Source organism: Sus scrofa, chromosome 16 (genome assembly GCF_054392235.1).
Source record: "Sus scrofa isolate SSC_HxYL_T2T_F1_AM1 chromosome 16, Sscrofa_HxYL_maternal_Yorkshire_Landrace_v2.0, whole genome shotgun sequence".
NCBI lineage: Eukaryota > Metazoa > Chordata > Mammalia > Artiodactyla > Suidae > Sus > Sus scrofa.
In genome coordinates, this window is record NC_139398.1 from 80,803,273 (window position 1) to 80,830,844 (window position 27,572).

At 50.1% G+C, this 27,572-nt stretch overlaps 1 protein-coding gene and 1 long non-coding RNA gene across 4 annotated transcripts in view; one reads left to right on the forward strand and one right to left on the reverse strand.

Annotated features, from left to right (window-relative positions):
• The window catches only part of LOC110257270 (uncharacterized), a 99,286-nt gene extending 79,687 nt beyond the window's left edge, over positions 1-19,599 (reverse strand). Inside the window, exon 1 of one of the 2 annotated variants that reach the window (XR_002339672.2) lies at positions 17,309-17,468. This is a non-coding gene — a long non-coding RNA (uncharacterized LOC110257270). Of the gene's footprint in view, positions 1-17,308 lie in introns of both variants that reach the window. The other variant, XR_002339673.2, reaches the window with a different exon arrangement.
• HAND1 (heart and neural crest derivatives expressed 1) lies at positions 10,694-15,132 on the forward strand. 2 transcript variants are annotated; one of them, XM_005672594.4, is made up of 2 exons: positions 10,694-12,583; positions 14,097-15,132. In XM_005672594.4, exons 1-2 carry the CDS (start codon positions 12,041-12,043, stop codon positions 14,199-14,201), a joined length of 648 nt encoding a protein of 215 aa, XP_005672651.3. In that variant the 5' UTR covers positions 10,694-12,040; the 3' UTR covers positions 14,202-15,132.
• Positions 19,600-27,572: the final 7,973 nt, after the last annotated feature.

Sequence of the window (27,572 nt, forward strand, 5' to 3'; positions counted from 1 at the left end):
GCAGCAACATGGACAGGCTTGGAGTGCATTATGCTAAGTGAGAGAAGTCAGACAGAGAAAGAGAAATACTGTGTGACATCACCTATATGTGGAATCTAAGAAATACAACAAGGAGCAAATACAGCAAGAAATAAGAAGACTTAAAAAAAATAGGGGTATTTTGGATTAAACACACACACACACACAAAGAAGGAGATGTACAGATACAGGAAACAAACTAGTGGCTACCAGTGGAGGAGGAGAGGGATGGTACAGGGGTGGAAAAGTGGGAGATATAAACTATCTGGAGTAAGACAGGCTCAAGGATGTGTTGTTCAACACAGCGAATAGAGCCAATATTTTGTAAACGGAAAGTAACTTTTATTTTTGCTTTGTAGGGCCACACCCACAACCCCAGGCTAGGGGTCTAATCAGAGCTACAGTTGCCGGCCTACACCACAGCCAGATCTGGGCCACTTCTGCAACCTACATCAGAGCTCATGGCAATGTTGGAGCCTTAACCCACTGAGGGAGGCCAGGGATCGAACCTACAACCTCATGGTTCCTAGTCAGATTCGTGTCTGCTGTGCTATGACGGGAACTCTGGAAAGTAACCTTTAAAAATTGTATAAAGATTTAAAAAATACTGTTGGAGAAATAAAAGTATTTTAACTACACCCTTCCCCACCTTGCTCCAACATACATCATTGTCATCATTAAAAGCAAGGCCTTTGGAGTCCAGGAGACTGGAGACCCGGGTTTGAATTCTACTTTTCCAGTGTCCTGGCAGAGAGGCCTTGGACATTAACTCCATACCCATAAAGTGGAGTTAATCGTGTTGCCGGGAGGATTCAGTGAAAGGCTCTGTAAGGTGCATGACGTGCGGTAAAAGCTTAAAGCCACTGTCAATACTGTTAGTATACTGTGAGACACAAGGAGAGGGGCCTGCCTCATGGTTTGGGGCAAGAACTGCACATTTGTGAACTGCAAACACCCCACCATCCTGTTTCGTGGGCTGTCTGTGCAATTTTGCTGGCGTCTTCAAAAATCCAGCTGTTCTGTTTGGTACAACTCAGTTCCAATCCACAGTGATGGCTGGGCTGCCTCAGGCAAGGACAACCCTAAACTAATATCAGATAGAGCAAGCAGAAAGCTGTCAGACCAAGCGACAAGACATGGAGAAGAAACACACACATGTCTAAATGTCAAGAGACGCAGTAACAAATATATCTGAATTTATGCAATTACATTTTTTTCCTAGAACAGTGAATGAAAAATAGAATGTTAGGGTTGGAAGGGATTTTAGTGAGCATCCAGCCCTACAGCTTCGTTTAACTCGTTATTTCTTTCAGTAGATATTTTTCGGAGGTCCTACTGTGTGGCCAGTGTGTGCTGGATGCTAAGGGTAGGACAGATGAAGACAAGATTTGGGATTTGGTGGTGAAAGCTACAGCCCAGGGAGCTTAAAAAAAATTGTTAGGATTAAGGAATTTTTTTTTTTTTTTTTTTTTTTTTTTTTTTTGGTCTTCTTGCCTTTTCTAGGGCCTCACCCACAACATATGAAGGTTCCCAGGCTAGGGGTGGAATTGGAGCTGTAGCTGCTGGCCTACGCCAGAGCCACAGCAACGTGGGATAGGAGCCGTATCTGAAACCTAAACCCCAGCTCACAGCAACGCCAGATCCTTAACCCACTGAGCGAGGCCAGGGATCGAACCCGAAACCTCATGGTTCCTAGTCGGATTCGTTAACCACTGAGCCATGACAAGAAACTCTGGATTAAGGAAATTTGGATTTTTTTCTTCCTATGTTTTTCTATATCTTCTTAATTTCTCACAATAGACATGTTATCACATTTAACTGTATATATATATATATATATATATAGACTTTGCTGAAATGTATATATATATATATAGAATATATATATATATTTTTTTGCTAGAGTCACAGAGCTAACAGAAAATGAATTTATGTCAGTCAATAGCTTACTCTTGAGTCCCTACCAGAACTGTACAAGTCCTATTCTCAAACCACGGTTCCTGCCTCTAAATCTGCTAGTGAACTTTATTGAAAATGCAGATCCCAAGCCCACTCCTCACCTACACGGCTCCCTGTACTAGAAACCTGCTCAGCAAAGGGACTGTAATACCCACTACGTTTCGAGAATGACTGCCTGTTTAGGATGATCCCCATGTAGCAAAGAAAGGAGTACTGATTTTTTTTTTTAAATTGGCCCCAGCAATTTAAATTAATGAACTAAGTTCACGAAAACAAACACATTTATCTTTTATTGGGAATAAAGTCAACTCTTCCCATTTTTTGCCTCTAGTGCTACAGCTAATTGTGTCCATTACGTGTTTTTAACAGGTGCTATAAATCAGTGTGCCTGGGAGATGAGTGCGATGCGGGGAGGGAGGTGGAGGGGGGGAGGGTGAGGGCGGGGTGGGGGGGTCCCCATCTCACAAATGTGAATGTGAAACTAGCGACACATTTCCCTGGAGCAGGCAGCCCAAGCTCTCCTTTCTGGGCGCTTCTCCACTCCCCAGGGCTAATCCGCTCTCCCAGCCGCCGGCCCTGCTTGTTGAGAGTGGCGGGACAACGTTTTCGGGGGTCCTGCAAATCTCAGCCCTGTCCTAGCTCCTGAGCAAGTGCCCTTACACTGCCCAGCCTAACAGCCCTCAGCATGTAGAAGCTCTCTCTCTCCCAGGTTATCATCATCTGTCAGATCTGAAGTTAAACAACAAGAAACATGTCAGGTGAGTGCCTGGGAGAGACACTTGGCTGTTTACGAGAAATATTCCATTACAATCTGCCACAAAATGTTACAATGCCTCTGCCAGCCCAGGCTCAGAAAGGTTCCCCTTCTCAGCAGGCAAGCTGATGAGTGTGTGGTTCCAACCAATGTTTATCCTCTCTGGCTCCGTGGCAAACGCCCTTGGAAAATCCTGGCTCACTGGATGCCTGGTCGCCTGGTACATTCAGATTCATCCAATTAGGATACCCAGTTTCAGACATAATGGGTTTGGTTTTACACACATGTACAGAAAGATCTGATTTCCTCTGTGGAATTTATGGCAAGGAAGAAGAGGGAATTAAATTAATTTCTGCTCTGGTTTCTAGGCTTTCCTTTCTGTTCTCTCTTTCTGCTGCCACCTTTGCTGCTCCTTTTGTGTGTGTAGGGGGGGAGGTCTTTTTAGGGCCACACCTGCAGCACATAGAAGTTCCCAGGCTAGGGGTCGAATCGGAGCTGTAAAGCTGCTGGCCTACAGCACAGCCACAGCAATGCAGGGTCAGCTGTCTATGACCAACACCACAGCTCATAGCAATGCCGAATCCTTAACCCACTGAGTGAGGCCAGGGATCGAACTGAGTCCTCTTGGGTACTTGTCAGGTTTGTTACTGCTGAGCCACAACAGGAACTCCTGCTGTTCCTTTTTTAAAGTGACTTTTCGAGGATGCCTTGCCTGCATGGATGAAAATGAATTTAATAACCACCAGCAGTTGGCTTGAGTTTGGGGACTGGGGTCCACTGTGACTTTTTTCTTGTTCTTTGCTTTGTGTTCTGAATGGTTTGGGGATGCTAATGGGGACAATCCTGTGTTCTGTCGTGTGTAGGGGTGAGGTGATGGGGGGGTGTCCACGTGGCTAGGGAGCAATGTCACACCAGGTAGAGGTAGTCAAACTCAGACTTTCTGGAAGGAAATCCACTTTGATCATTGATAATGAGATAAAACCCAAGTGTCCTTCCCCTTTCTCCAATCACCTTCATGCCTCTTGCCTTTCTTTTCTGATTTCTGTTTTCTCCCCTCATTCACCTACCGTCTCATCTCCTCCTCCACAGCAAGGCTCTGCTGCAGCAAGGGGAACAGTAGGGCAGAGAGAGGCTGAAACTGAGAACAGTGCTGGTAAGAAGACTGACAGACTGACAGGGACAGAGAAAACGATTACGACTCAGTCAAATTTGCAGGTTCCTATTCCACTCACTTCTTCTTCCCAAGCTGAGGTCCTTAGACTCATCCTTGATTTTTTAAGGAAGTACTTCTCTTGTTAAATTAAAGAGACAAAGAAGACCCCCAGGAGACTGAGAAATTCAATGGAAAAAGAAGAAGAAGAAGAAGAAGAAGAAAAAAAACACTCAGCACTTAACTTCTCTCCCAAAGGACGGAGAGCCTGCCAATTCCCCAGCAACGCCAGTGCTAAGCATTTTTCCAGCATCAACATTAAATCCTTTTTTTGTTTTTCTCTTGTAAAGTGTGTTTACAATTAACCATTATGGGAAAGATGACAAATGTAGTCTGGCCCCCTTTAAAATAATAAGACTAATAATGATATGGTTTCTTGCTCACAGGCTTGGTTTCTGAATGCTTATATGCAGAAGGAAGAGTTGGGGTGCCAGGAGTATTCAACTTAAGTGTCGAGTCGTTAGCCACACTGAGTATTCACCAGTAAGTGTAGCCAGGCCCCACAGCCCCCTACTGAAAGGCTAAGCAAAGAGTTCCCAAGATGAATATCTCTGTCTCCAAGCAACTTTGAAAGCCTGTCTCTCACCCCTGTCCTGTTAGGGAGTTTTGGGTGCAGGAGAATGTGCAGATCCCACAGCTCATCAGAGAAAGGCCATTTTATTTTATTGATTCATTTTTCCGCCGCATCCCCAACGGCATGCGGAAGAACCTGAGCCACAGCAGTGACAACTCAGGATCCATAAGGTGCTGAGCCACCAGGGAACTCCAGCAAGGCCATTTTAGACTGGGTGAAAGAAGGCCCTAGGAAGGAAGGCTATCCTTCCTCCACCAACCCAGGCCGAGTCCTAAGGGAAAATAGTGGAAGAGGAGCCCTCTGTTCCCTCATCGCCTCTGACCGGTTCTACGTCGCACCAGTTTTTAATCTCCCAGAACGGCGGCGCTAGGTTGATCCTACTGGGTTTTCTCTACCGGAAGGTACTGCGTTTCTTGGAATCACGCGCTACTGGTGGTATCAGCAGTTAACTACTCTCCCAAAGGACAGGAGAGCCTGGGGAATTGGCAGGCTCTCCTGTCCTTTAGGGAAAAAGTTAGGTCCCATCAGGTAGTGGCTGAGGGCGCGGCTAGCGGATGGGCTTTCGAGGCAGGTGGCCGCGGCAGGACGGACAAGTCGGGATCGGTTACCGCGCCGTCGCCGCCGCCTCGGATTCCCGCAAGACCCTGCAAGCCTCTTGCGCGCAGAACTGCGTCGCTCCAGCGCGCTCCTTTGCCGCCTCTGGAGAAAGGAGCGCGGAAGTTTAGAGTGAATCCCCAAAGCCCTCTCCTCTAGATAGCAGCGCTTAGACGGACAAGCCTGGAGCGGAGAGTTTGCCTTGCTCCCCTTGGTACGCTGCCAGACTGGCGTTTGATCCTTAGTAAAAAGGACGGAGAGATAGGGCTCAGCCCAGCGTTTCCAGGAGAAAGCAGACTCGGTGATCGCTGGAGAAGGCCCCACGCTTCCACCTCTGCCTGGACTACAGGTCTCCCAGCCTCTGGGGCCCGCCGCGTCTGTCCTGGGGGTACCGTTCTCAGCTCCAGTTTTCCTCCAGTCCTCAGCTGGGATAGGCTGGCTGAAGGATCGAGGAGCTAGGTGGAGCGGGTTAATTCCATCCTCCTGCGGGATTCAGTTTGGACTAAAAGAAAAAACTTCCCTGACCTGGGAAGCAAGTCAGGCAGTGAAACTGACCTTCATGACACTGACCAGAGATAAAACTCTTGGCATGAAACAGCTTGGCACACAACTGATCAGTCGGTTGGGGATGGGCTACAAGCAACCCAGCGCGGGGAAACTAACCAGCGAGCACTTGACAACAACAACAAAAACCCTATATACCAAAAGCAGCCTGGCGCAGACAGAGCACCTTTAACTGACCACCTGAAACAGATCGCTGTATGGTTGACCTGAAAGGAATTGCCCAAAGCAACCTGTGTGAAAGGAAACAGAATGACATCCACCTGCCTGCTAGCACACTACTAAACCCCAGCAAGGGACGGGGAGCAGGGTGGCTGAAGAGGGCAGCAGGGTGAAGCGGAGAGGGCGCTCTTCCCCCGCTGCGCTGCTTGCAAGATCCTGACTGGTGCTGCCGCGGGGGCTTAATGGAGAGTAGTGGGGGTGGACAGGCGAGGGGTTGTCCAGTGCTTTTTAATTTATGACTGCCGCGCCCCAAGCGATCCCATAAATTTGGGGGCCGTTTTCACCAAAGCTGTGAGTTACGATTTTTCAAATAAATACATTTTCCAATCAGACGGGGTTCTGTTTAGGTTGAATGCGTCCTGAAGCAGACATCTCTCTGTGCGGAAAATACACAGAGGAGGAAACGGAGCCGGGACGAAGCTCAGACGACATAAAAACTTGTGTAAACACGTTGTCATTTAAGGACTTCGGAAGAGAAAGGGAAAGGGGGAGGAAGATGTTTAATTCTCCCTTGAATCCTCAGGTCCCGGCCCCAAGGGAAAACACGGAAAATTTAATATTCTTTTTCCATAAGCTTGATTTGTGTTACGAATTAGACAATGGGCAGCATCAAGGTTTACCTTAAGTCGATTTTGTAATTTTGAGGCTGTTACAAACCTAAGTATGGGATGCACTCCCCCCCTCTGCACCCCCAGACATGCACACACATACAGTCTCATTTAGTTTTTCTTTAAGAAAGAGTGTGGGGAGATAAACTAGAATGTACTGTTTTATATAGCAGGAGGGTCTTCAGTTTCTAGCTGTGTGCCCTGTCCTCTGGACCTGTATTTTGTCACCTGTAAAGCAAGGGGGGACAAGACTAGAGCTCCCCCCCCCCCCACTGCACACAATCGAATTCACACATAACTCAGTGCACAGTTGCAGGAATCTTAGGGATTCTCAAAGTTAAATGGTAGAGAATGGAATGTCAGCTTGTGGCATTGACACCCTCTGGCCAGACCACCGTGCATCCCAGGAAAGGGGGGTCATAAGAGGAGACAGAGGCCCCAGCTGATAGGACCCAGGTCTTCCCTAGATGTTTGGGCTTTAGCTGTTTTTCTGCCATCCATTGGCTGTGTGTTCTTACAAAGCCGCTTTCTCCCCCTGAGCCGTTTTCCTTGTAGGTCCTAACAGGGAATCTCAGTAGATGTGCTTCTCTCCCATACCTTTGCAGGCAAGGAGGCCTCTTACCCACGAGCTTCTAGGGGAAATCAACCCCCTTTCTGTCTCTTCCCTGCCCTGACTCTCTCCCACCCCTCACCCCCACCTGGCCCTGGGAGCAGCTTGGGCCAAATTGGAAAGTCCTAGGCACTCTCGATGCGGCAGAGAAATGTTTAAGGGATTTGCGCGCTCAAGCTGCGGGGTAAATGGCCCGCGGGCTGATTTATGGCGCGTTACTGCGCGACGCGATTCCCCAAGACAGCGAGAATATTTTACACCGTGCTAATATAAACAGGCGGCCGGCCGGGTCCTTTTTATGGAGTTCCTGTAATTACCCGGGCCCTGACAGATCCTTGATTTACGGCCCTATTTAGATAAGGGGTCCGGTGCGGGGATTGCCGGTGGCGTCAAGGTCACGGGACACGGCGGGAGAAGGTTTTGCGGTAGGCGCCGTGGCGCGGGCTCTCCCAAGCCTGCCGGTTTCGGGGCGGGGGAGGAGTGAGGGGAGGAGCGGGCTGGCAGGGGAGAGACCCTGCCTGAGGCTGAGGCCATTGTCACCCCAGAGCGTTTGAGGCCGGAATAAAAGCAGGTCCACTGTACAGATGAGAGAACTGAGTCCTGGAGGAGGCAGGAACTATGCCCAGAAACCATACAGCAAATGAAGTAGGAGGGAGTGGGACCTAGAACTGGAATTCAGGTCCCTGGCGACATAATCCTCCAGGAACCTGGCAGGATGCTGATGCTCCTCTTCCCCATCTCTGGCCTCCTGGCAGTGAGGTTCTGAATGGTGGGTGGGGGGGAGAAGGAGACCCCATGTGGTCAGAAACAGGGGTCTTCCCATCAGAACAGAGCATTGCAAGGGGAGGCCTGGACTCCCTCCTTATCCTGGGCCATGTAGTCACATGTGGGTAACTTGATTTCATCTCCTATGGAATTCATAGTCCTAAAAACAGCCCCCATTTCCCCAGGTCTACTGTTACTGCGCTAAGAGCTTCACATACACAATTTCACTTAATTTTAAACCAGACTTCCACTGGAGGGTATTATTGTACCCCAATTCACAGAGGAGAATAAGGACGAGAACTTTCACATGGAAGAATGACAGAGTTCTAGCACAGGGGTGGGGGTGAGGGGGTGGCCAAGATTCTTCCTCCAGGCTCTTTTAAGCACTCCTTTAAGACAAGTTTTGAACCTCTTTGTGCTTAAGATCCCTACCCTGTAAAATGGGGCGAGGATTCTTGCCTGACCTCACTAGCGTAATTGGAGGAAGAACCTGCATTTGAAAATGCTCTGAGTGCCAGACTTTCTGAAGGTGCTGTCTGGGTGAGTACCGGGGCGGGGTGGGGGGTGGGGGGTGGTATGAGACTGGTGGGTAGGATGCCCCTGACTCCAGGTCCTTGGTCTGCTGTTGTGGGCTGGGGAGGCTAGAGTCCTTTCATTCGGAGTGCCTAGTCTGTGAGCCGGGAGAGAGGAACCAGAACAGGGGCCCATGCAACAGCCTGGAGCTGGGAATTACAGAACTCCTGACTCTCCATCCTATTCGATTTTTCTGAAAATGGGGAAACTTAGGTTCAAAGATGGACAGGAACATAATGAGGTACTAGGTAGAGCCAGAATTCAAGGCACATCTTTCCCCTCTCAGCTTTGAATGATTTTGGCTGAACTCCTGGGTCTGAGACCACCTACACTGCATAGTCTGGGGCAGAAAGAACACCTTCTCCAGGTCCCCACTGTCTTTCCAAATGCACCTGATCCAGGTTGGAACTAAAAGCATATTGGGGTCTCCCAGAAGTCTGAGTCCGGAGCCCCAGCAATGCCATCCCTAGGGACTAGACTCCCAGAGTGGGCACCACTTGAAGGATTACTTGGACTCCTTGGCTGGGGTGGAGAGCAGCACTTTCTGGAGCCCAAGTGGCTGCTGGCACCCTGCTCATTAACCACCCTTGGGGGAACGCTGGGGGATCTGAGGGTCCTCAAAGCATCCAGTGGGACTGGGATTTATCATCCAGTACTGATAGTGCATTCCCCACCACACTAACCAGGCTGGATGGTATAGACAGCCCTGAGTGATCTGTGTAACCCTGGAAAACATCTGGGACACATGAGGGTGGATGCTGGAGCTGTGACTTTGTGACTATGTGGGTCATTGTGTGTACCTACCTATGGGGTGCTCCTCATTCATGGGGGGGGTGCTGAAAATGTCTTCTTGTTCAATTTCATTTCCAGGGTTTGTGACTGTGGCTGTTTAGGTAAGACAGAATAGATGTCGGCTTGTCTGAGTGTTTGGAATTTGTGTGCTTCCGGATAATGGACAAACATGTGAAAACTTATTTCTGAGCATCTGTGCGTATATAGTAGTCATTGTGGCTGTGGACTTGTGTGTGTTTATGGGAACTGAGGGTTTGTACTGCCAATATAATTGTAGGGTACTGTAGGAAACAAACAAACCAGTTGTACCAGTGCACAATTGTCACAGTAAGTGTATGTGTCAAGCCCTGCAGCTGTGGTATCTGTGTGGAATTGATGAGCCTCTGCTGTAAGATGGTATCTGCACACATGCCCGCATGGAGGATTGGGAGTGGCTCAGAGCTGTAACGCGTCTCAAGCGAGATGTGTGCCCTGTGGGTGACAGAGAGACAATGCGTAAAATCCCAGGAATGTATGAATGCTGAAATGCCGTGTGTCGCATGGGTGTAAATATGTAACCAGGAGAATACACATATTCTGTGGCGTCTATGTGAATTTATGGACTTGTGTGTATGCGTATGATTTTGGGGGAGGCCACGTGCGCATATAAGTGCTTGTACAATGGTGGGCCTGCGGGGCGGCGGGTGAAGATCTTGAAAGATAAGACCAAGGCGGGGTTGTGTGAGGCCTGAGGTCCTTCTCCACAGAGTAATTACTTTCTCTACCCGCACGCGGAGCCGCGGGACCCCGAGGAGCCGCGGCTGAACTGGGCGCCGGGCTCTCCCTCCCCGCGAGCCTCCGGCTCCGCGCTCGGCCCAACCCCAGCGCTGCTGGCGCCAGGCGCCCGGGAGAGCGGCGAGTTTCCAGCCGCCTCAAGCAGCAAACAAGCACCTCCCTCCCCCCACGCACCTCTAGGGCCCAGAGCCCTGCCGAGCTCCCGCAAGGGGAACCGGCTCTGGACTAAGTGTTTGTCCGCTTCTCCCCTGCAGCGCCCCCATCCCATCCATGTATTCCCTGGCACACGGGAGGAATATCGCATCTCCACTCGCTACCTGACCCCCAGGAAAATCGTTCTCTGGGCCTCACTTTTCCCATCTGTACAATGAGCGAGTTGACCTTTCTTCCTGTACCTCTGGGCCGCTGAGTGTGCCAGACACGTAACTGGGAGTCAATAAGTACTTGTTGACGAAATGGGTAAAGGAATGACTTCACCCTCTAAAAAGAGCAGTCGTGTATTTCTCTTCTTTCCCCCCTCACCGCCGCGTTGCTTTTGAGGGAACCGCACACTCCCCCTACCCCAGCTAGGGAAGGGGCTTGGCTGGGTAAGGTTGATGAGGATGGAGGGACCAGGCAGGAGGACGTCAGTGGGGAAGCTACCCGTCGGGCGGTAAGACAGAGAACCCCAGCCGCAGGCGCGGCCACCCTGGGCTTCCCAGGTCCCGCCGCCAGCCCAGGGAAAAGCCCCTGCGGACAGAATCGGACCGGCCGGGAACTGCCCTGGCCGGGAGCGGAAGCAGAGAAGGTCTGCGCGCCAGGACCGCGTCTCCGCGCCTGTGGGTGTGAGATGCCGGACGTTGGGTTTCTCGCACTGCGTAGGTGAGCTGCGCTAAGAGTGGTCTCCTGGGTGTGTGTTTACCGCCAAACGCTGATTTCTCGCCTTGTGAACTTTGGCACCGAGAACCGAACCTTTTCAACCTTTTCAAGTGGTGGTGACCTGCATGGAGTGACCCAATGTAGCCGAGCTCCGGGCCCTTGCGGGGAGGAAACTGCCTCTGGGTCCGCGCGTCGGGCCTTTGGACTGGATGAGGCGCCCGGGAGACAAGAAGAGTGGGTCTCAGGCCCTGGAGCTCGGGACAAACTGGTAAAGGCCTGTGAGCTTGGAGCCTGCCTCGCCGCATTCTCCTATCACCCGTTGTCCCTGGCTTCTTTGGGGGTGGGTGGCCTCCTGCGAGGTAGAACACAGGACTTGGCCGGAGGTGGCGGGTGCTCTTGGGGGTGCAGAAACGGCTGCAGTCCCAGCGGATGGGCCAGTGACTAAAGGCTGCGGGTGCTTAGGAACGAACTAGGGACCTACCCTGTATGCAGCCACGCACACAGATGGAGCTCAGGCCTGGAATTCCTACTTTGGATTCTGGAGGGTCTGAAAACAAGAGCCCTTCTTTTCTCTGCGCCTCAGTTTCCCTATCTGTACAATCTAGGTGAAGGCCTTTCCCCTCTACCATTCTAGCGATTCTAGATTCCTTTCCTTGCGCCCAGGGGAGGGGGTGGCAGACGCGGTCCTGGGCGTTGACAGGCCTGTGGCTCAAGTACGGAGCCCTCGCCTCGCTCCAAGCCCGGAACTGGGGGAGGGGGAGGGGCGAAGGCGGGGCCGCCTCCCTGTCCCCTCAGGCGGCCTAGAGTCTAGTGGCGCTAGCAGAGCTTAAAACCAGGGACCGCCACCCCCCTTTCCCCCGCCCCGCCCCCCTGCCATTGGCTCCAGAGAGAGGTTGACATCAAAGCCGCGGCCTTATATAAGCCAGACCCTCAAGGGGAGGCCGCAGAAGGGTTAAACAGGGCTCTAGACCTCCTCGTCCTCGCCTGCGACAGCAACAGGCAGGAAGTCGGCGGGCTGCGCGTCTCATCTTCAGCCTTGCCCAAGAATCTCTCAAAGCCGGTGCCCGCCAGAGCGCCGCCCCAGAGCCCACGGGTGGGCCCGGCAGTCTCTGGGGCGCATGGGGCGGCGCTAATCGGGCTGGCGGCGCAGGCCAGGGCCCGCTCCAATATGAACCTCGTGGGCAGCTACGCACACCATCACCACCATCACCATCCGCACCCCGCGCACCCCATGCTCCACGAGCCCTTCCTCTTTGGTCCTGCCTCGCGCTGTCACCAGGAGCGGCCCTACTTCCAGAGCTGGCTGCTGAGCCCCGCAGACTCTGCCCCGGACTTCCCCGCTGGAGGGCCACCTCCCACAGCCGCAGCAGCCGCCGCCTCCTACGGTCCGGACGCGAGGCCCGGCCAGAGCCCCGGGCGGCTGGAGGCACTTGGCGGCCGCCTGGGCCGGCGGAAAGGCTCAGGACCCAAGAAGGAGCGGAGGCGCACAGAGAGCATTAACAGCGCGTTCGCCGAGCTGCGCGAGTGCATCCCCAATGTGCCGGCGGACACCAAGCTCTCCAAGATCAAGACTCTGCGCCTGGCCACCAGCTACATCGCCTACCTGATGGACGTGCTGGCCAAGGACGCACAGGCCGGCGACCCTGAGGCCTTCAAGGCCGAACTCAAGAAGGCGGACGGCGGCCGCGAGAGCAAGCGGAAAAGAGAGCTGGTAAGTCCGGGGGTCTGTGCGCCCTAGCGAAGGGCATGGGCACGGTGAGCACCCGCGGGCCCAGTGCGAAGGGAGAAGAGGCTGCGTCGTGGTGCCTGCGATTTTGAGAGGCTGTGGGGAGTTCTGAGATGGTTGAAATATGGGGTGATGTGCGTGAAGGGAGGCACATTCGTCCTTGAAGTGATTTGTAATATGGAGAGCATTTGTAAGACGGTGAATAAGGACAGAATCTTAACCCTTTTTTACCGGGTCGTAGGGTCTCTTAAAATTGGAAGATTCAGATCAGGAGAAAATGCACACATAATGTTTCGCTTCCAGTTGCAAGGGGTCCCGATTCATCTCCCCGCTTTGCTGGAAGCCAGGTTAAGAATGCTCTAGGATTTCGTAGTTTTCATTTGCCTGAATGTGAATGTATGCATATGGGCTCAGCTACTGTTTTCAAAGGGCCTTTGCTGGAGAGGTTGGTCTACTTCTGTCATTGTACAGATAGGGAAACTGAGGCTCAGAGCCCGGTAAGAGGGGAAGGCCACCTAGTAGAGGACTTATTAACTCGCGTTTACTCCCTGTCCAGAGCACAGTTTCACCGCTCCACCTCCCCGAGGGTGGTTTTGAGGACCACCTTGGCGGTTTTGTGTACAAACTCACACAAGCAAGTCACTCGCTTCTTTGGCTTTGGAGGTGGTGGTCCCTACTTGGCTTTCTCTGGCCTCTCCAATGAGGTGACCCTTTTTGGAGCTTGGTTTCGCTGGCCCAAGGCTCTGGGACCACTGAAGAGTGTGGTTCCCAGGCTAGTGAACTGAACTCGTTTCTCTAGGTTGGTGTGCTCAGGGCCGAGGCATGTTGGAATTGACTAGAGAGCTCCTGGGTTTTATCTGACCCACACAGGGCTGTGGTAAACTAGGGAGATCACCTAGGGAGACAGAAAGACCAGAGTCGCAGAATCTCTAAACCGCTGCCCTGGGCTGGGGGAGATGCAGGCCTGGGCAGGGCGGCGCCTCCTTGGAAGCAGTTATTGGGCATATCCCCACCCCCAGCATGTCTCAGCCTCCTTCAAGTAGTGGGAAGGGGGGTGCTGACGGCCCCCCTACCCCTCCTTTCACATAGCCTTCTGAGAGCCCAGTCCCAGAGCCAGTTGGAGGGACCCAACCCTGTATCCGGGCCCAGGCACTAAACTAGGTCGGAAAGCAGTGTGACACGTCGGGGGGGAAGCACATCCTCCCTTTGTCACCATAAAGCCAAACCTACCAGCACCAGAGGCAGAAAATTCTCATCACCAAACCCCTAGAAGCTGCCCAGCCCAACCGGGCCCCCAGGAACTCAGCGCATAAAGGCAAATTTATGAGCCTGTTTGCCTATTTTGCAAACAGAAATTCGTCACTTATTTAAAGGCTCCCAGTTACTGCTCCCGACACCTTTCATCCCCACCCCACTTTTACCCCACACCCTGGCGACTGGAGCAGAAACATTAAAACCTGTCTCTCTCGCCTCTTTTCTTGTGTGTGTCCTCTGGCAGCAGCAGCACGAAGGCTTTCCTCCTGCCCTGGGCCCAGGCGAGAAGAGGATTAAAGGGCGCACAGGCTGGCCGCAGCAAGTCTGGGCGCTGGAGTTAAACCAGTGAGCGGAGGCCCACGCCGAGGACCCCGCCACGGCTGCCCGACCCTGGAGTTCCGGGAAAAGAGGAAGGCTGTGGCGAGTGCCAGGCCCTGGGTGCCAGGGGCTTGTAGGGGAGCATACTGCCCAGCCTTGATTGCGAGCAGGCAGGTCACTGGCCGCAACTACACACTTGGATCACACGTGCAATGTCATTTGAAATTGTTTTTAATACATGAAGAGAAAGAGAAATATATATATAACCACCCCCACCCCCCACCCCACCCCACCCCACGGCAACCGGCAACCGAGAGGGCGGCACTTGGCTGCACGATTGGAGAAGGAGAGACTGCAGGACCCAAACGTGCTAAGATGTACCCTTCCAACCCTTCTGGGGCGAATTTAGAACCCCTAACGCCTTCCCCACTACGCTCTCTGGCTCTCTTTCTCACTCTCTTCTCAGCTTCAAGTCAAAACCCTCTATGGGCTCTCCTTCCTAATTAAAATGCAATAAGAGGAATCAATAGTTTTCTGCCGGGGAAAGAGAACCAAACCAGGAAGACGGAGGGCTGCCTTTGTTGTTCTTCTCCCTCAGACGTGATGTTTTTATTTTATTTTTGTCACTGCACTCCCTTCTTAGTTCCGAGGGAAATGTTCTTTCTTTACTTTTCTTTCCTTCCGTCTTTCGTTCTTTTTTCTTTCCTCTTTTTTCCTTTCTCGTTTCTTTCTTCCCCCCCTTTCCTTCCTTCCCTCCTTCCTTCCTAAATAAAAGCTTTTCCCTATGTTGAAAAGTTTTTATGGATTTAAACTACCTACCGTGCCTGCTGAGCTCAGGTGTTTGTTTATCCCCCATCCTCACCCTTTTTCTACCTCAAATCTGTATGACCAGTCACCGCCCCTTTCCTTTGCCAAAGCAGTGTCTATGCTTTTGACTAATAAAACATTTTCTGAAATCAGCAGAAGCCTGTGTGATATTTCAGTAGGTATCCCCTCCCGACTCCATCATTTCTGCTGGGTGGAAAGTCTCCTGTTCCTACTTCTCTTTTGATAAACGCCAAACCAAACTAGAAATGAAGTCAAAGGAAGGGAATAGACAAAGGATGTACTCCTGAAACAAGGAGCAAAGTTCTCCTTAGAAGATACTGGGGGGACAGGATAGTTTCTTGGTTTGTTTTGTTGGCTACGTCTGAAGCTTGTGGAAGTTCCCAGGCCAGGGATCAAACTTGTGCCACAGCAGCAATCTGAGCTGCTGTAGTGACAACACCAGATCCTTAACCCACTGAACCACAAGGGAACTCAAGTACAGGATAGCTTTAATGACCCCACAGTAAAGAAAACTGCAAATGAATGAGACACAGAGGAGACCAGCTAGGATTTATGTGGGTCAGTATTTGGGCCTGTCCATGGGATAGTATGCACATCAGTGTCTGCAGGCTGAGGTTTGGGGCTAATGGGAAGGGGGTCTGTCACACAAACGAATGGCAATTCGAGGGCAAGGGACGTTGGGAAGAGGGGAATGCTTTTGGTAATACTTTCACGGATGTGAAATTCTGAGCCTACAATGGCACATGCAATGGTGCAAGAACTCACACAGAGCCCCGTGGCGGGGCAATGAGGGTCTACTTAACACGGTCTCAGCACACAGTTTAGGACTCGGCAAGGTGTAGCAGCTTTTATTTTCATACGTAAGTGAGTGAAAAATGCTTGTGAGTGCCTGTGGTCAAAGTGAGGCATTTAGGTTTCTCTCTAGCAACAAAGAGCTCAAGTATTTGTGAGAGCGTATGGATTTGTGCGAATGGATGGGGGAGCGGTTTGTGCAGGCTAATTCGGCACTTATGCAGGACAGCCAGCCTCTGTGCCTCCACGTGAGCACCTGTGGCAGGGTGTGGAGATAAAAGTGGGTACATTTAGCAAAAGGCTCGGGTGCGTGCTGGGCCGAACTGGGGCGGGCGGAATGTAGGCGTTTATGTGTCCCTGAATAATAGCATACAGACCAGTTTGGTTTGTGAGGCTCTCTGCTAAGCGCTTTTATGTCTCCTAATAGCTCACACGATCGCCCGAGGGAGTGCACGGTCTGCAGCGCTGGCATACGTCCTCCGCGTGCAGCGCGGGAGGCGCGCGTGTCTCTTGGAGTGTTCTCGCCTGGGGCCGAGAAGGGGCAGCTCCGGAGCCAGGCGTGCTCCAGGCGCCTCGTCTTGGCATTGGGGTGAATACGGGACCCCATTCGTTTGGGCTGTAAACACCCTGGCAGGGCTGAGTGACCACGCGGGCCTTTCCGGACGCGAAGGAGTTAATAAAAGGTGTTTTATGGGCGCGAGGAAACGGCCGAGGAGGTGTGAGCTTCTCTCTACGCTGACCCCCCTACTTTTTTCTTTATTCCCTCTCGCCACCCGCTGCCAGATCAAACGGGCCGAGATTTAACTAGGGCAACACCTCACGGTAATGAGCCGTCCGGCACACCCCTCCCCGGCCTCAGTACCTGGCCTGGGGCCCCACGGCCCCTCGGGGAGAAGCAGAAAAGAAAAATCGAGTTTTCTTTTTTTCTTCTTCTTACCAAGAGCTGAGGAGCCCTTTAGAAATGCAGACACGCGCGGGGAAACTGAGACAGGGAGCAAGCCGATTGAGGGCAGCCAGCGCGGAGGGGACCTTTTCTGGATTCGAACCCAGGACTCGAGTTTAATTTACGAACCATTCTCTGGCGCTACGCAGAGCACCCCGCCCTCGACTATTTTTAGCACGACGAAGTATCCTAGGCATGGGAAGAATGCGCACCCGGGTTCTGCTTTTTTGTAGCCAGCGAGAGGAGAGAGGGTACCGAGGGGTACAACGCGCCAAGTTTGGCCTCCTCCGAAAACCCCATCTGGCCGGCGCAGACCCTCTTAGAGAAGACAGCGGGGGAGCCTCGCATTCGGTCCAACCACGCCGGGTCCCGTCTCAATCCGAGCACTCGTGAGCAGGGACAGGGGGCCAGTGCTCGTGGAGGGGCCCGTCCGGACGTCCTCCCATCTCCCCCAAGCCTTACTCCACGCCCAGAAGGCCCGCCCGCCGAGCCCCAGTCCCGGCCCTCCCTCCAGCGGCAAAAACCGAACCCCGGAGCAGAACGGAGTTGCGAGTTGCTCCCGGGGTTTCACAAACCTGCCTGTGTCGTCGTCGTCGTCGTCGTCGGGGCTCCAGATTCGGGGGTCCAGCTCTTCTCCCCGCTCAGGGCTCACAGGCCTCTCACCCGACTTTGGCCCTCCCTCCGTGGAGCAGCCTTAGAGACCGCCTTTTACTTGCTTCTTCTCTCCCAGGGTGCAGCGTGCTTAATCAGACACCTACCTCCACCTGGCTGTGGCAGAGAGCGGCCTCATTATTAACTTTGGAGTAAGGACATCTCTCTCTTTTTTTTTTTTTTAAATCTAGGAGAGAAAATGGAATGATCACTAACTTCACAGTAAATTCCAGGAATTTATGGCAAGGAAATACTGATGTTACGAAACTTTAACTATAGGACTGTTTTACTAAAGAGTGAAAAGTGTGAAAGGACCTCCAAAGTGTGACAATGACAGAACTGGTTAAATAAATCTCTCAGTGGGTTACTATTCAGCCCTTACCAAAAATATGGGAATTGATACGTAGATTGTTCACGATAGAAGTGAGGGGGCACAAAAAAACCCCTCTCCCGTTACTAAAGACTATCCATAGCGACGGGCTTCACGTAAAAATAAATAAATAAATATCATTCATGGAGACAAAGTGGAAGGATGTACCTCAAAACATTGACACCTCAACCTCTGAGCTGTGGGAATAAGGATAATTTTGAGTTTTCCTCCTGCTTAGCTATGTATATAAAACAATGACTAAGTATTACTTTTGCAATAAAAGATTAAGCTGCAATATCCTGCGAATTTCCCCTGTGGCCACTACTTTAGTAGACTGTTTATTCAACATGCAGCAATTGAGTGCTCACTTTGTGCTAGGCTCTGTGGGTGTAAATAATGAGCAAGAAATAATCCTAATAATCACCATCAATTAACATACAATAGTAAATATTTGTCTTGAAGGGTTTATTACTTCCACACAGTACATGCGGCTTTTTCTTACATTTAAAACCTATTAATACATGAAGTAATAACAAGCTAAATTTTATTAAGGAAATTATTTAAGCCTTTAGCATGTGTTATTTCATTTCAGCCTCACAAGGCTTGTATGAGGTTCATACACAGGCAGCTGAGGCTCAGAGCAGTGAAGAACTTTGTTGAAGGTCACATACACGGTAAAAGGCAGGCTGGGCTCGGATCAAAGGGCAGGTCGGTCTGCTTCCAGAGACCTAGTTTCTCCCCACATCTTGGAGCATCTCGTGTGTGTGTGTGTGTGTGTGTGTGTGTGTGTGTGTGTGTGTGTACGTGCACAAATACAGCCTCTCCTTCTCTGATCTTCTTTGGTCCCCAAAGTAAGTAGAGAACGAGAGAAGGGGGGTTTTGAAGGGATCCGGGCGTCTAACTGCAGCCTTGCCCTGGAACCCGCTTCCTCTGCTCTGGCTCAGAGTGGGTCCCATCTGTAAAATGAGGAAGGGGGCTGCTCCTCAACTTCTAGGTTCTTTCCTGACTGTAACACTGGCTGTAACGACCTACTTTCTGCTGGTGAAAAACTTAGCATGTTGTTCTTTGCAGTCCATAGTGTGTGTATAGCGCATTCACCTTTCCATGGTACTTTCACTTCTACAGGCACATGTTTCTCCTTCGAGACGAGAAGGGAGAAGGGCAGGAATTATGCTTCTCATGGACAGAAGGAGAAAGGAAGACCCTGCGAGGGAAATGAACAGCTCAGGGTCACAAAGCAGTCAAAGACTGAGCTGGGACTCTCTGGCAGTCTGCAGACTTCAGGCCCAGGCTCTCTTGCAAAAGGCTCTGGGACCTTCTTTCTTTTCAGGGAGCCAGCAGTGAAGCTTATGGTTTTTGCTAAATCTTCATAAAGAAACAAAACTAAGAAATCAGCCAGTCTAATTTTTAAATGAAAAGTGACTGCTAAGGAAAAATATGCAGGCTCTAAAGTGTTTGAAACCAGCCTCCTGCTTTAAACCTAATTTGTTTGAAAAAAAAATTTTTTTCAGCCAAGAGAGTTTTTACAGCTGAGCTCTCCCAAACCCATAAAAAACAAGGGTTATATGGGAAATAGTGAACGACTCTTAACTATAATACACAGCGTCTAATGTAAGCAGACATAGACACTATATAAAGCTCCTACAGATGTTATTAAAACAAACAGAAATGCACATTTATCCCCACAGAATAGACAACGGAAGACATCAGACTTTCGAGGAGAAATGTTAAAGCAGCCCCTTACACTGGGACCCCAAAGATCCTTACCCATCAGGGCAATCCCTCTCCCATTTTACTGGAAGGGGAAAAAAAGAGCCGGCAGGAGAGAGGGACCTGCCCAAGGTCACACGGGGAGTGGCACTTCTTTTCTTCTTGTCTACTTAACCCCTCTACTTCTGGGGCAGGGTGTGGAATCTGACAGTGCCTAGGAGACCCTGCACAAGTTACTGAACACTGCTGAGCCTCAGTTTCTCGTCTCCAAAGTGGCTGAGATCACTGCCCCAACCTCCTGGGGTTTGTGAGGGTCGAATGAGATAAGGCATGCAGAGCTCTTAGCATGGTGTCGGGAGCAGACCTACTTAGTGTTTCATTGAATCCTTGCAATAGCCTTGGGAGGCATGGAGGATTTACTTTTGCTTGCCTGTTTTGGAAAGATTGGCACGGAGGTTGCAATGACTTGCCTATGGGCACACAGACAGGGGAGTGGATTCCCGAATCAAAGCACTTACATTCCACATCATTAAGGTAAACCCAGAGCAGCAGGCTGCAGCGCTTGAGTTTTTAAAACTGTCTAAGGTAGTACTATACAGTAGTATAGTGCTCTTGATCCATGAATATAGTAGTACATTTCTCCTAATGCAAGACATCAATGGGAGCCATGTATGTAAATACAATTTTTCTAGTAGCCACATTAAAAAAATCAAGGAAAACAGGTGAAATTATTATTAAATTTAGTAACATTTTATATTATTTATATGTCTAGTCAACTCAATATGCCTAAAATATAATTTAAGCATGTAGTTAATTATTAATGAGGTATTTTACACCCCCCCTTTTTTTTCATACTGAGCGAAATCAGCCTTAGTTTTATTCATCTTACAGCACATCTCAGTTTGGACCACATTTCAAGCATTTAAAAGCCAGCACACATGGCTAGTGTTACCATTTGGACAGCATAGGTCTTATAGTTCACATAGCAGAAATATTAAATATGGAGCTTTAGTTAATCGTATCAATAAACAGCCACCATTCTGGGGGGTTGGGATGGAAATGTTCTAAAATCAGGTTGTACGAGTATAAAAATAACAAAGTTAATTGAATTATTTAAAAAACTATAAAAAAATAGCCACTCACTGAGTATTTCCTATGTACCCAGCAGCAGTGCTCAACCTATATTGGCTCATTTACTTGTCCCAACAACCACTGAGGGCATATATATAATTTATTCACAGTCACATGACTACTACATGGCAGGGCTGGCAGGCAGACCCAGACCCGGCTGGCTCCCAAACCTGCACTTTTAACTGCTGAGTTCCTGGACTTTCAGGGACATCAGCAGGGATATAGGTTGGCTGGCCAGTGAGATGTGGAGTGTCCTGCCCAGGGGTGGGACCTTGGGTTCCAGATCCAAGGATCCTATGAGTCGGGTGACCACTCATCCTCTTGAGCAGTGTTCTAATCTCTAAGATGGGCTAACACTTCCTTTCCTCACCAAACTGAACTGTGGTCAGGCAAAAATGGGAAGCTATTTGACAGTGTTTTGAAACAGACAATATAGTATGAGACTGGGTGAATGTCAACAGTGAGGTCTGGACTGGCCCACAGACCTGTACTCACAGCTAGATGAGCTGGTTAGATGAGCTGTGTGACACCGGGCAGGTTTCTTAACCTCTCTGAGTGTTCTTCTGTAAAAGGGAAAGCAGAAGAGCTTGCAGAGAGATGTTGTGAAGATCCAGCAATGATTACATAATGACTGGGAAACTTTGGCCTGGCCCAGAGTAGGCAGGGGTAAACATGAGCTATTATTACTGCTGAGGCGGTGGGGGTTGGACTCCAGGGCCTGGTTAGGAAGCAACAGGGAATGGCAGGGAAGGCGAAGGGGCCCTGAGAGCCAGCTCTGGCTCAGGGTAGAATTTTAGCAGTCCCAGGGTGGAGTGTGGGAGCTGTCTGTGGGAGTGCGAGACAGTAGTGTGGTGGAAAAAGCATTAGACCCAGAGGTCAAGAGAAGGGGTTCGGCCTACTGTGTGACCTTGGGTACTTCCTGGCTCCCACTCGCCCTGGTGTCATCTGTAAAATGAGGGGTGGAACCAGAGATCGCTTTCTGCTTCGACTGTCCAGATTTTCACAATGGTTTGAATCAAGGCATTTACCAGACAGGAGCCAAGCACCGGTCAGGGAAAATAACCCTACGCCTTCCTTCAGGTGGCCTGCGGCTGCCACTAAGGGGAGGGCGCCACCTGGTGGCCACACCCCTCCTCTGTTCAGTGTAGAGAAATTAGCCAAGATTCCAGACTCCCCTAGGCAGTAACCCCAGAGCCCCAGGGCACACTTTTTCTAGCTTTCTTTAGCAGTTCAGAGGAGCAGCGAGGGGGCTCAGAGTTCACAGAGCCAGGAGTCCTGGGCATGAGGCTAACTCCCAAGAGACATTAGGGTTTTGCAGTCTAAAATCTCTGAGTCTTCCTCCTCTGAAGGTACCTTGGGGCAGGGGTCTTTGTTTCCCTACTGTGTAAAGTCCAAAATGCATCACCCATTTTTTGTTTCTTTGGATAGGAACCACTGAACAAAACATAATCTCTTGGTAATCCTTCTGTCACTAATGCTCTGGGCTAATGGAATGCAGTGGGCTCTTTCCCCCTCAATGCCCCAGACCACTGGGATCCTGAGTTTCTCTAACAGCTTTTATTACCCTCCCATCCTCTCCACACTGTGCATATAGTATTTCTGTCCATGGTAGAGGCTGCACTGTGCATGGGAGGTCAGGCTGACATGTGTTCAAATTCCAGCTCACTATAAAGTTCTAGTTTTAACTTCTCTGTGGCTCAGTTTTCTCATCTGAAAACTGATCATAGCTTCTTTGCAGGTCTATGTGAGGATTATAACCATGCACCTAATGAATGAATAGCACCTATTCTAGCCCAGTGTCCAGCACCTAGTGGGTGTTTAATAAATAATAGCTATATGGCTGCAGGTATGTCATCCTGACCACTTTTTCATATTCAGTTTTGGAAGTATTCCTGGATAGAAACACGAAGAGTATGCATTTGAAAATAATGTGGGCAACCAGAAAGGAATCGCCCTTACCACTGAAGATGGTAGAACATCCTTGGACAGTTTAAATTGCCTTATCCAAGTTCAACTTCACGTACTTGAGCTTCACCCCGTAGGCAGGCTGGAGTCTCTCAGTCTTTGTTCTCTGGGCAGCATTAAGCTTCATTATATATGATTTCACTTCAGGCAGTAGCTTACTGACATGGCTGGCTGACCCCTGCCCAGCTGATTGCTCTACTCCCTCTGGGGCCCAGCCTCTTAGAGCCTCAGAGGGGTCTGGCCAGGCATAGGTGTCCTTCCTCTGCTCTCTTAGCACAGTGCAATCTTGCTGGTGGCCATGAGCCCTCAGGAGGTCTCATTAGCTGCCTTAGCCAACTTAAGCAAATGTAATGCTAAGCCTTACAGCTTCTCCCAAGATGACATGAGCTCACTATGCCCGGTTTCCTCATCAGAACACAAAAGGCTCCAAGGCTTCCTCATGGATCCTGGGATTTCAGCAGGACTGCTTTCCACCCCTGTCGGGGTATGAACTCCTGTGAAATTCCCAGCTCCTGGAAGATGAAGTCCATTTCCAAATTCCCCCAGCCACCTGGCTCATGGCAGAGCTCAGATATCTTCTTGACCAGGTTTCATTGCTGGGTTTGGTTTTTCGTAAGAGCAGGTTTGCTGATGCCAATCTAAGCTCGTCGCTCTGACATGTGAGGCTTTGCAATGGAATTCCCTTCAACCTGTCTCCTGTCAAAACTTTACTCCTTCAAGGGCCTGCTTAGAAGCCTCTTCTTCCAGGAAGCTCCCTTGATCTTTAGAAAAACCTTTCCTTCCTGACATTTGCCCTTGCTCTGAATCGTAGATACAGATGGAGGATGGCTGCCTATACATGGAGTTGGGAGATAGGTGCTTTGACATGCCTACAGATACGGCCATTGTCACAGATGCAGGTATGTGTGTGTGCAAGTACAAGTGTGTGTGCTATTATTCTATTTTACAGGCAAATAAAATAGATAACTGTACACACACATACACACACATACTGTAGGTACAGTCTTCCCTTGGTATCCATAGGGGATTGGTTCTAGGACCCCTGCAGATACCAACATCTGTGGATGCTCAGATCACTCATATAAAATGGCTAGTACATGGGAGTTCCTGTTTTGGGGCAGCAGAAATGAATCTGACTAGTAGCCATGAGGATGCAAGTTCAATCCCTGGCCTCACTCAGTGGGTGGGGGATCCAAAGCTGCCGTGAGCTGTGCTGTAGGTCACAGACATCTCTTGGATCTGACATTGCTGTGGCTGTGGTGTAGGCAGGCAGCTGTAGCTCTGATTCAACCCCTAGCCTGGGAACCTCCGTATGCTGCAGGTGCAGCCCTAAAAAGATAAAATAAATAAAGTAAAATAAAATAGCTAGCACAGTTAGCCTCTTGTATCCTTGGGTTCAGAACCCATGGACCTGGAGGGCCATCTGTATATCTGTATATATACAATGTATACATACAATGTATAGATATGTACATCCACACATATATATACTCATACACATACATGCATCCATATCTGTATTTCTAAACTGATAGGAATATCTTCCTGTCATTAAGTATTATTTTATAATTTTGATGTATGTACAATAATTTAAAATCAGTCCCCTATTCTTCGACAGTCCTTCACTGTTCTAAACAAAGCTCCTGTGAGAAATCAGCTCATTAGTAGGCAAAAGGGCACAGGAGGCTCTGGTGTCACACTGACCTGGGTTTGACTCACCCCCACCACTTTCTTGGACCTTGGACAAGCCATTTCACGTTCGTCTATAACACAGAATAATTGTACTTACAGCAAAGTCCTTAATGGTGGCCCTGTCACACCCTAAGTGCTCAGTGAAAAAACTGCACTAGTCTGGGAAGCGGAAGAGGAGGATCTGCCTTCCCCACTTTGTGACTTTGTACGTTACTATTTCATGGTGTGCAACAAAAACCCACGGAGGTAGCAGATGACAGCCCTCTATTAACAGTAAGGAATGTCCCAACTTAAGGTCGTCTTGCTGTTGTTTCAATTCTCTTAATGTTTTCAACAGGTTTTAGGAATGTGTAACAAACCATGCAAGCAGAGAGTAAGTGATGGGAGAACACTTCAAAAACTGCTTTGCTATTTTACAGTTTTGGTGCAAATGGTTCACGTCTACAATAAACAATTTCGAGAACACCAAGAAAGCAGAAGGCAGAAAGTACAATTCCAAATCCCACCAACTAGGACTTACCCTGGTTGGCATGTTGGTTGTGGCCTCCTTTTCCTTGCTACCCATGGTGCCCAAGGCAAGCCTGGGTAGGCTCCTGCTGTTTAATACATGTCTGCTGCCCTCAGCCAGGTTGACGTGTTAACGGAGGCGTGCTCCAGCTCTGCCCCTCTTGGCCGACCTCTGACAGTTTCATTAACCCCATTAACTCGCACAGGTGCCTTTACACCTCCTGGGTCTGTTCATCTCTGTTCAGTTCTAGTAAACTAAAATCTGACTACAAAGCGGGATGTACCTTGTTAACCTCCATTAAACCCTATTACGTTTCCCAACTAGAGTCTCAGTGACTTCTAGGAATTCCTCATTAAAGTTTACTGAATGCAGTGGACCAGGACGAGGGGAACTCCTGCGGCTGCAAGGCTTCAGCGCATGATGTTCCTGACTCTTGACGGCGGAGTTGACAAGTGTCCCCAGGATCAGATGCCCCTTGGATCCAACCCCAGGAGGGCTTTTTGTTCTGTGGGCAGTTCCTCAACCTCTCTGAGCCTGCATCTAGCCTCTATAAACTGGAGTTGGTAACGGTTCCTACTTGCTGTGACTGTGCAGAGTTTGGATGCATGGACGCTGCACTTGATGGCTACTGTTCTACCTGGACGTGGAAGAGCCTTATAAACCGAAAGACTTGAGTAAACAGAAGAAGCGATTCCAGACATTTGTAGTGCCCTCCTACATGCCAGGCACCGTGCTAGGAACCAAAGATTATTTTCATTCTGTTCCTCCCCACCCCCCACCCCCAAGAGTGAAGATTATCTATTCTGATGATTCATTCGTCTGAATAGTGTCTTTGCAGCTGTGCAAGTCACTACATTTGCTCGGGCTCTCGACTTTCTGAGCCGTCTGAGACTGAACACAGTCACACTTTCCCCCCTCGGGCCTTAGGGGGTTAGACTCAGTGGTTTCGAAACCTGATGTGCAAATTCCCCAGGAGTTTTTGTAAAAGTAGGTAGGTCTTGCTGGGAATTGTGAACCAGCATTCCTGATGAGGCTGAAGCTGCTGGACTGGGAAGCCTCTGGATCAGATTAGTACTTTTCAACTTTATTGAGCTTACATCTTACTTGGGAAAATTTTAAAATTTCATATTCCTGAAATTCAGCCCCTGGACTTTTCATGCTGAGAATCTGGGAGGGGAGCCCAGGAACCGGCATAGTGACAGAGTTCTTAGGGGATCTGGATGAGGGTGGAAGGTGGCAAGCGCCGCCTTTCCGAAAGGCTGGGCCTCGACGGATCTCATAGTCAATATCCTAGAGGTCTGTTTTGGAAAAAGGTATCTGGTTCCTAGTGGAACTTCTGTCCTAATGCTACAGTAAGATGTCGGTTTATCCTTCCATCATGACTCCAGCAGAGGCCAGCCAGTTTGTGGGAAGCCTGGTGACAAAGCACCTGTCTGAGGCGCAGCGTGTGATGGGTTAGAGGCAGCCCTCTGTGGTCACCTATGAAAGAAAAGGAGGGCAGCAGACAGGAGCGGTAGGAACGATTTCTGGTATACCTCAAATCAAGGGACAGCATGGTATGAAGACTGGACCTTTGCTTCCTGAAGTCAGCTCAGGGATCCTCTAAAAGATTCAGCAACAATCCACCACTGACCCTATGGGCTCGTAGTGGCAGCTGAGCTTCCTCACCCTTCTGCCCCCCAAAATGCCTCCTTAAAGTCACCCTCTACCTTTAGTTACGTGGGAGTGGAAGGAGAGGGTGAGGGTGCTGAGGGGAGGACTCGCACTCGTAAAGCTCGGTGCTGTTTAAAACGTTAAGAGCTAGCGCGCGTTACTTCTAGTGCACTAACGTGAAGCGAAATGTTTGTCGCATTTCTTCCCTTTCATTCTGCTGAGGACAGAGGTGGAGTAAAGTGACACTAGAGACAGACTGGAAATGAAAGCCCTGCGTCTGCAGCTTGGCTGGGCAAGGGGCTTCATCCCAGAGGCCTTAGGGCCTCCAGCTCAACTCAGAGAGCCTGGCACTAGCATGTGACTTGTCTGGGGCCTTCGATTTGGTGGCTGGTTGGCAGGTGAGGCAGAGCAGCCATTCTCTATTTCTAATAAGCGTTCGGATGATGGACCAACCTTAAGCAGCAGGGCTCTACTGCAGGTGAAGAAATGCGAGTCCTTACACTGTTAAAGATAAGTTTTTGAGACATTTAAACACTGGAATATTTATATGAATTTCTTTCTGTATTTCCAGCTTCTCTTGAGAAACTGACAGCTAGTCACTCAGGGCTGGCATTCCTTTGGGGCAACAGGAAGCTGGAGCTGAGTGGCAGCTGCCCTTGGAAGGGACCTGTTTTCTAGTTTAAGCACACTAATCCCCACCCACCCCCGGCATTTCAATTTGCAACCCGCCATCCAATTTACTCAGAACTTTTGTTTTTGTTTTTTGCCTTTTTAGGGCCGCACCTGTGGCATATGGTGGTTCCCAGGCTAGGGGCTGAATCAAAGCTGCAGCTGCTAGCCTCCACCACAGCCACAGCAACATGGGATCCTTAACCCGCTGAGGAAGACCAGGGATCGAACCTGCGTCCTCATGGATGCTAGTCAGATTCGTTTCTGCTGAGCCACGACGGGAACTCTGGAACTCTTATAGAGGGATAACTGGAGACCTAGAGTAAAGCTATGTGGCCAGGGTACCTGGTATGGCACATGGCACTCAGGGCAAGACTCAGGTGGTCGACCTGCAGTCAGGGTGAGTGGGAGGCATACGAGTGAGTGGGAGGCCAGGGCCAGACCTCTGTGACCTGGACCTGTGCGGTGCATCCAGGGAGTGGAGGGGGAA

Bases quoted from the DNA above. Each gene is read 5' to 3' on its own strand.
- HAND1 (XM_005672594.4), top strand. From the start codon at position 12,041: ATGAACCTCGTGGGCAGCTACGCACACCATCACCACCATCACCATCCG. The intron at 12,584-14,096 runs GTAAGTCCGGGG...GTCCTCTGGCAG, and splicing joins GCAAGCGGAAAAGAGAGCTG to CAGCAGCACGAAGGCTTTCC.